General features: G+C 41.6%; 2 protein-coding genes across 2 annotated transcripts; one reads left to right on the top strand and one right to left on the bottom strand.

Moving 5' to 3' along the window:
* Window positions 1-5,769: 5,769 nt before the first annotated feature.
* On the bottom strand, window positions 5,770-8,500 carry QC764_403115 (uncharacterized protein). The gene is made up of 2 exons (XM_062946592.1): window positions 6,319-8,500; window positions 5,770-6,259 (listed from the first exon to the last, which is right to left on the bottom strand). Exons 1-2 carry the CDS (start codon window positions 6,390-6,392, stop codon window positions 5,863-5,865), a joined length of 471 nt encoding a protein of 156 aa, XP_062800233.1. The 5' UTR covers window positions 6,393-8,500; the 3' UTR covers window positions 5,770-5,862.
* Window positions 6,797-8,236, top strand: RIB2 (DRAP deaminase; the record flags this gene model as incomplete). The annotated part of the gene is made up of 1 exon (XM_062946591.1): window positions 6,797-8,236. The coding sequence occupies one exon, from the start codon at window positions 6,797-6,799 to the stop codon at window positions 8,234-8,236; it is 1,440 nt and encodes a 479-aa protein (XP_062800234.1).
* Window positions 8,501-9,170: the final 670 nt, after the last annotated feature.

Genomic DNA, 9,170 nt, shown 5'->3' with positions numbered 1-9,170 from the left:
TGCCCATTAGTTTAACTATTAAAATCTAATAATAATAGAAGATAAATATATAAAAATTACTATAGCTATTTAGAATATTAATATATAATATATTTATAGCCCTAAAGTATTTTACCTTATAAAGTAGCCTTTTTTTATAGGGTCCTAGTTAATTTAACCTTATAAACTATATTTTAACAATAATAGATAGTTTTTTAAAAAAAAAATAAAGAACCGAGGTATAATATAGTAAAAGACAATATTAAGATTGCTTATTATGAAAATAGTAATTTTAAAAATAAGTAATAAACTATTACAGACCAACTATATAGTAAGGTAGCGTGGAGACTGCAGCGAGGCTGTGAGGGCCAATCAAGTAAGATGTAACAGCGGGGCTGCAGGTCAACGGGGCGCTCACCCCTTAGCAGAGGTGAGCGTGGTGAGCTAGGTACGGGTTTACCTGGAAGATTGAGGTCTATATATATAGAGGAACTGGCTGGTGTAGATAGACAGTTCTGCAGTGTGCAATTCAAGTTACAGTTGTTAGTATCAAGACTACTGTGATTGAGACAAGCCATTGTTGTACACGGTTTAGCTATACCGAACCAGGATTGTTCAGAAGTGCCTTTAGCTAGTATGCCTTTCAGAGGTTCTGGATAGGGGTTCGTCACCTAAAGGGTAAGAATAATTCAATGAGTAGTATTATATGTTTTTTATTAAAAAGCTATTAATATAATAAATCAATTAATAGTGGAAAGAACATATCATGTAATATATAATTATACTGTATTCCATCAAATATTATTCTATATTAAAAATTATATATTTTACATTTTAAAGTTAGAAAACCTATATAATTTAAAAATTATATTACATTAATATTTAAGGGATTAGTTATGAATAATTACTTTTACTGAGATTAAATTAATAGCTTCATTATATTTCAGCTTGTTATTTTTATATAAACTTTCCATTTTCAATCAGGCTAGACAAGAAAGTAAAACTTTTAAAGATATATAAGATTAATGATAGAAAATGTTGCTAATTCATTATTACAATAAACAGAAATATCTCGAATAGTTAACGTACATTATAAGCGAGTCGCGCATATAAGCGAGTCGCGCACTCTCTATTACCCTACCACAACTACCCTCAATTACACAACCACAACACTAGGAAACTACAATAACTGAATCAGAAACAGATGAATCAGATGATTCTGCAGCCTCCTGGCATGTACGTGCATTATGGCCAGGCTTGCCGCACACACCACAGTACCGAACCTTCGTACGAGCTCCCCCTGCATTACCGCCATCCTGCTGCGTTTCTTGCGCTGCCTCCCCACCCACGGCCTTCTGGTCAAGTATATCCTTTGCATCTTGCACAGTAAGTGATCCTCCGAGCCGCACACGTGTTTTTTTGGCTCTCCGGCGCTTACTTAGTGCCTCGTTGGCCTTGCGGAGTGAAGTGTTCTCTGCACGAAGGAGAGCCACCTGGTGCATCACAGCCATTGTACTCTTAGCAAGCTGGTCCACAGCAGCCAACATTGAAGTCGGGGAGCTATTTTGATGGTTGGCAATGCGAGTCTTGATAAGCGTTGACTGCGAGTCAGCTTCTCGGGGGTTGTGTGGTGTCTGGAAGACCCAAGGTTGTGCAGTGCCGGGCCGTAAGTTTAGAGGTATTGGCGTACGAAGCTTTACATCTAGCTTGGAAAGCACCCTCTCTGGATCGTACGGCGCAAGGCCAGCACCTGCAAAGCCACCCTGTATATTCTTCTCTGTTATAGAGGCGAAGAAGGCCTCGCGGAAGGCACAGAGGAACTCGAGCTTGCTTATGTGGTTGATATACATACGCATCAAGTCCTCGATCTGGCGACCGTACGCCTGTTTTAGCGGCCCAAAGCAGCCAACATCGAGTGGCTGGAGGAGGTGGGGAGGAGTGTGGAGGCATACAGAGCGTAATAATGTTGTTCTGCTGGCAGTGGCGCTCGAATTCGGTCGAGTGGTGGCTTTCGTGGCCATCGAGGATCAGCAACCGGTATTTACCCTTTATACGGGACGCTGTGTAATAGTCGAAGTGCTTAATCCAATCTAGGCCTACCGGATTAGTAGTCCAGCCATTATCGGTGGTTGCGATGCGCCAGGTAGACGGTAGGTTGCACTCGGTGTACCAGTTAGCAAGGTGGTACTGTGCGGCCAAGATGATGAAGGGAGGGATAGCCCAGCCGAGGGCATTGACTCCCTGGATCACCGTTGCCCATTCGCGGTTGCCAGGCTGGGCCAGTTTCGCCTTACTAAGGCCGTCTGAGGTCGTAACTACCATACCCGCGAAGATAATACCCATCATAAACCCAGTCTCGTCGAAGTTGTAGACATCGTCATCCACAATACCGTACTTGGCCTTGGTGTTCCGCACAAGCGTGAACCACTCGCTGATGACCTTTGGATCCTCGCACTTGGCCCTCTGGTAGTCGTATCTACGTGTAAAACGCGTACGGAGCTGTGGCTGGCGTTTAACGAAGTTGTGTGCCCAGAGCTTGCCAACAGGGGGCGCGTCGCGTACGCGTAGCAGTTGGTTGGCCATATCTTCCACACCACGCAATCTTGGTGGAAAAGCTCGCGCACATAGCTCAATAACGTATTGAATAATAGCATCCTCTTCTGATTGAGTGAGCTTCTTCGAATTGGGCGTGGTGTCGCGTCGTGCAGGCCGGCCAGCGCGTCGGTCACGGAGGGTTGATGGTGGTACATTATAGAGCTTAGCTGCGGCTCTGAGGCGTAATTTTTCGTCCTTTTGGAGAGCTTCAAGGGCTAAGATTACCCTCGCTTCCTTTAAAGTAGGTGGCATGTTGGGTTGTAAAAATGATGTTAAGTGTAGAGAGAAAGCGTCGCAATGGCCAGTGCGCGACTCGCTTATATGCGCGACTCGCTTATAATGTACGTTATTCTATTTTATTTTATTACTGTAGATTTTTGTACTTTAATTTCTAAAGAAAAGAGCACGATGTATATGGACCTAATGGGTAAAGTTTTAATCAGTACAAATTTCATTTTAGTATAAATATTATTAGGTAATATATTTTAATTATAATATAAGCCATTAAATGAAAAGCGTTAATTAACTAAACTTTTATAATTGCATATTTATCCAAAAGCCTTGTTTTAAACTCTTTTATATAACTATAGTCTAATGATTTCTATATAGCAATTTATAAAAGTATTATCTTAGTTTAAAGAAAAAGCTTCTTTATAGAAGTTAAAGTAAAAAAGTCTAAGGCCTTGAAATATTTGAATATTAATGCTTCCAACATTTTGATTATTTTACAAAATTCATTAAACTTTTTTTCTACTAGTCTCACCTCACTTAAGTATTATATTTTCTGTTTAGACCTTGATTCAAAGCATAAATCTCATAATACTTTAGTTATTCTATTTGTTTAGGAGTTTTAGATTATATAGAAATACTTAAAAGTCTTTTAATAGCCTTCAAATATGTATGATCTTTTGTAGATTGTATTTTTTTATTTTGCTGTTAATTTAAATTTTTGCTAAATGCAGGAAGTTGAAGTATATTTTTCTATGAATATTGATTCAATAATCAATAACCACTAGCTTTTGAAAGATTAAGGTAATATAATCTTCAGATTATATAAGTTATTCAGTTTATATAGTATAACAAGTATCAAATGTTTTCTTTAATTTTAATTGCGTTTATTATTATATTAATACTTTGTTCTCCGAACTATTTTTTTAATATCTTCTGATACTAGTTAGTTTCTATATATAATAGAGAACAGTCTTTTTTTGTATTGCTTTTTTTTATTAGATTTTACTTTATTATCTTAATAGTATGTAAGGTTACTATCTCCGTCTTTTATATTATACCCCGGTATTTGTTTTTTAATTTACTCATTATGAAACTATTATAAATCTACCCTATAGAAATAGAAATTATTTTTTAATAACCCAGTTTATATTCATCTTCTTAATTTCCAATAGTGTGTTTATATGTCACAGCTTAACACTTGCTAGGGCGCGGGACGCACCACGGACCAATCATTAGTACACGAGCAAGGACCAATCAGAACAGGATTAATGGGATCGAGGATCGATCCAGAAGAGTTAACCCCAAAAGGGATAGTATCGATAGGGTCGATAGTCGAGTCTATCGATCCAGGATAGTGCTAGGCTTGGTATAAGGTCTATATATACGGAGGAACTAGCTAGCGTAAATAGATAGTTCCGCAGTATACAATTCAAGCTTATATTTACTGTATCTTATATTTACATCGAGACAATTTAATGTGTACTGTTTAGCTGCACCGAACCAATTATCAGAAGTTACCTTCAACCCGTATTCCTTTCAAAGGTTCTGTACAAAAGTTCGTTACATTATATATTACTTTATTATTATTTTTTGGGGTTAAAGCTAAGACTATATATTTTCTTAAAAGAAATTAACTCCAATATAATTTGTATAGTATTTTATAACAAATATATAAATAATATTATTAATCTACAAACGTAATATTTAAATCTTTTTCCAATTCCTTTATCCTTATTATAGCAATGAAGTGCATAAAAATATTTAATATTCTAGACTTTTTTTTAGCTAATAATGAATCAGATATTATCTTTTAATTTTAAAACTTCTTTACTATTCTGTTACTTTTTTACACCTTAGCAAACATCATAAATATATTTAATAATCTCTTTCCGTCATATATAAAAGAAGAACTGATATTAATATATTATTACTTTATACTTTTATCTATATTTTATTTACATCTATTCATATAACTATGACCTCATTTTTTTATTTCCTTTTTTATTATAATATTCTACTATATTTTCCTTTTCTATTACTACTCACTTACTATTATTATTACTATTGATTATAATTTTAACTTTTATATTACTATAGCCTCTAGCTATATTAACTTATCCTTCAAAGCTAAAAATTCTTTGTCTATATTTTAATATTAATATATATGTAACGCTTACTATTTTAATAGTAGGTAAAGCTACTATTTTTTTATACGAAGCTCTAGCTTTTTTTAAAAGAAAAAAACCAAAACTATTTATTATTATAATCACTAGTTATATTTTTATGTTATTTGTTATTAAATAATGACATTATCAGAGTAATATTATAGAAAAAGTTATCATACAAAATTCTATATATATTAAAAAAAAAAAAAAAAAAAAAAAGGTATTAAATTTCACTTAAAACTTTATTTATGATTAAAAAATTAGAAATATCTTATATCATTTTTTAGATTTCTATAAACTCGGATCAAAAGAAGATCTGTAGATACTATCGAGAAATGAAAACTACCTATGATTTCTTTTCAGCCTTTTGATATAAAGCTACATATATAGTATCTTATTGTGGCGAACCCCTATCCAAAACCTCTGAATGTGATATTAGTCGAAGGCGCTTCTGGACAATCTTAGGTCGGTGCAGCTAAACAGTGCACAACAATAACTTGTCTTAATCACAATAGTTTTAATACTAACAAATGTAACTTATATTACTGCGGAACTATCTGCTACCTATCTAGTTCCTCCATATATATAGACCTCTGGATTACCTAGATCACTTTCGCCAAGAGTGATCTTGATCACCTTTCCTTCCTTTGGATCACCGCGCTCCTGTCGCTCCACCAGCGATCCCGTCGCTCCACCTCCTATTGGTCAGATAATGATTGGCTACGGGCGCCCCGCACCCTGTGCACCGGCACTTCGTGCACGATCCGTGACATTTATTTCTACTATGTTAGATTCACGACAAGTTTCGATCCAGATGGTTGTCACAAGTATATATATTCTAGTCAACTTGTGAAGCCAAACGTATTATCTTGTATACATACTCGCCCCCCTTTCAAAGTTTACTTGCTTCTCGATTCACTAGCAGATTCTCCAATCCCCGGCGTAGCTCTGGGTTCATCCCCTTTGCATTTGGCCTCCCTGTCTCGCGGTCGACAAAGACTTGAACAAACTCGCCCACAGATCGAACCGCATCGTGCCCCTTTTCAAACAGAGCTATTTCATATGCCACACTGGAATTTCCTATGCGGTTTACTCGCAGGGCCAACTCAGCGCAGGCAGGAAACGAAATTGAAGCAAAGTAGTCGTTGTGTGAATGTACAACCATGCCATATTGCGGAGATGAGGGGGGATGGAGGCCACAGTTTTCCATCAGGTAAGTATTGATAACCGAGTCGTAAAGGAAGTTGTAAATGGAGTTGTTCATGTGATCGTACATATCGTTATCGCTCCTGATCATTATTAATCCCAAAACGCGTCTTAGAAGTAGGTTGACATCGAATGTTCTTACCATCGTGTGCGATATTCCAGAATGTACCGATAGTCGGCCCTCGTTCTGCTTTTGAGACGGCTGATGTCTGACATTGCAGCGGCAGGAAAGGGGATAAACACCCTCGCTTCGAAAGACAAGCACGAGGCAAGAAGTGAGGAAAGAGGAATTTCATTGTTGCTGACGGCTCGAATATAGCTGCGGAAAGAGCCGAGGTTCGCTGCAGCCAAGACTGTGGGGTAACCCTGCAGGTTGGAACCTGTCAAATACTGCCACTTCCGACCGCCTGTTTTTTTCCGTCATGTTCAGCATCTGAACAGGTGAACCTCTCATCCAATCAAGCGTGAATCTCCAAGTCTCCCACGAACCCCACCACAACTCACCAACACTTGGCTATCGACCCTCAGACCTCCGAGAGTTTCTGCTTGATGGAGCGCTGATGTTGGCCGGCGATGCCCTGTTAAGAAGAACGTCTACACTTGCAACCCTCGCCCGCACGATGACCGCCTCCATCCTCCTGCCTGGTGCACCGTCACAACCGCTGACTGCTGTCGTCGCTGAGAACAACAAAGTCGTAGAATCTACTGGCGCCATCAGTTATACCGAGCCAAGCTTGATCTCGCAACCCGAGCCTTCAGCCTCGCTGGGCCCTCCACATCCATACTTCTTCAAAGATGGTCTTCGACGGGTGGCCCCTTATTTCTACACATATAACACCTGGTGCAAGGAGCGATGGCGAGGAAGAAAAATCATTGAAGTGTTTGAAAGCGAGTTTCGCGAGCGATCGGTCGAGTATTACCGTGCGGCGATGGAGTCTGGTCAAGTCGCGGTCAACGGCAAAATCGTGAGCCCGGATTATGTGATGGTGAACGGCGACCTGGTTTCGCATACCACACATCGACACGAGCCTCCCGTTACACAAGATCCCGTGCAGGTCATCCACGAAGACGACGACATGATCGTGATCAACAAGCCCTCGGGCGTGCCAGTACACCCTGCCGGTCGATACCATTACAACTCGGTGGTGGAGATTATGAAGGCCGAGAGGGGGCCGACCTTTGCGCCCCGACCATGCAACAGGCTCGACAGGCTGACCAGCGGCATCATGTTTATTGCCAAGACGGCCAAAGCTGCCGAAAGTCTTAGTGCCCAGATCTTCAGACGCAGTGTTCGGAAAGAATATCTTGCCCGTGTGGTCGGTCGATTTCCTGATGGCGAGGTTGTCTGCGACCAGCCGATCCTTCAAATTTCTCCAAAACTGGGCTTGAACCGGGTCCGAGCTAATGGCAAGTCTGCGAAGACTGTCTTCAAGCGCCTTGCTTACTATCCGTCGCCCATCATCAAACCTAGTCCCAGCAACAGCCCGTCGCCGGATGAGGCAGAGACAGGCGGTCCCGGAGACCAGTTCACTAGAGAAACCGAGGGATATTCGATTGTCCGCTGCTTGCCCGTCACAGGCAGAACACATCAAATTCGGGTTCACCTACAGTTTCTAGGTCATCCTGTACAGAACGATCCAATCTATGCCAACCAGAAGGTTTGGGGCTTCGACCTGGGGCGCAATGATGCCGAAGCAACCCTGAATACCGATGAGGATGTTCTTTCCCGCCTGGCACGGATGGGAAAGGAACAGGTTGCGGACGCTGTGGCGTACTATGACGAGATGGTGGATGTGTATCACAAGAAGAAGGCGGAAAGGATGTCGGGCCAGCTTTGCGATGTTTGCAAAACCCCGTTGTATACCGATCCAGGCAGCCAGGAGCTCTGTCTGTGGCTGCACAGTCTCCGGTACGAGGATGCCGATGGGTCCTGGAGTTATGTGAGCCCGCTGCCAGCCTGGGCCATGCCGCCCGAAGGCGCAAGCGGACCAACACAGGTTGGCGGCATGGACGATCTAGTGGAGGCTGCCGGGGAGGATATGAAAATCGAAGTCTCATAGATCACCCATTCGAATACATTGGTACTTGGTTGGAGGAAGAAGGAGGTTCATAGGAAGCCAGCTGTTTTCCATGTCTTGAGTTCTGAATCCAATGAGATAGCCGCACTACCTCGCCCATCTCGGCACCAATCTCAACTTTGGTTCGGCCTCTTGAAATCCGGTACTTGGGTTAACCATGGGCTAGATCACAAGTTGATCTAGATTTATATCGGCCCATCTGGCAGACGTTGGCTTGCGGCAATGTGCTGCGATGGTTCGGGCGCTATAGTAGTGACGTCAGTCGTTGTATGGGGATGGAGAGGAGCTCTCTGATTTTGCTTTCTCGAGTCTTGCTTTCTGAACTCTTGACGAGCTACGGGCATCATATGTTTTTAGAGGTCCATTGGTGCCCAGGGCCCAAGTCGGGGCTTTACTCTCAGACATGGACGGGCCATTGCGTGGTTACTTTCTTGGGTATGATACTACCAGCAGCTAACAAAACGTCAGACTCCTCCTGATGCTATGGCCAACAAGGAGAGTTTAGCTTTCATCCCCGCCTTGTTGAGTTTTGAGCGGCAATCCCGACACAAGACACGAATAAGTCTGGTACTCCATGTAGGTGTTCCATGGCCCCTCTTCGTCGCTGTCGTCGGTGATGCTTCTCTGTTGACCTGATCTTGCTGGGCAGAGGTTCATCAGATTAAGCCTCCCGAGGCATCTGTAGAATAGGTGTGGAGTTTGTGCTGTTTAGCGAGGACCCTGACAGGCTGAGCTGCTTGGGCTATCCCTTCGATGCTCCCGGAACTGTCCTCCATCCGCAAAAAACCACCCACACACTTCCATCACCCATAAGAAAGTTTCATGTTAGCGTCATCGCTCTTCTCCATCCTCATGCTCATGGGCTAAAAGCTACACTCGTAGGTCTGCCGGAGTGTGTTGCGGCAAAGGCCTCCGT

The sequence above is a fragment of the Podospora pseudoanserina genome, chromosome 4 (assembly GCF_035222485.1).
Source record: "Podospora pseudoanserina strain CBS 124.78 chromosome 4, whole genome shotgun sequence".
Taxonomy (NCBI): Eukaryota; Fungi; Ascomycota; class Sordariomycetes; order Sordariales; family Podosporaceae; genus Podospora; species Podospora pseudoanserina.
The sequence above is the reverse complement of the archived record's forward strand: the minus strand, read 5'-3'. Positions and strand labels throughout refer to the sequence as shown.

Coding starts and splice junctions, on each gene's coding strand:
- QC764_403115 (XM_062946592.1), bottom strand. CDS start 6,392: ATGTCAGACATCAGCCGTCTCAAAAGCAGAACGAGGGCCGACTATCGG. Junction 6,260..6,318: donor CTGGAATATCGCACACGATG/GTAAGAACATTC, acceptor AATAATGATCAG/GAGCGATAACGATATGTACG.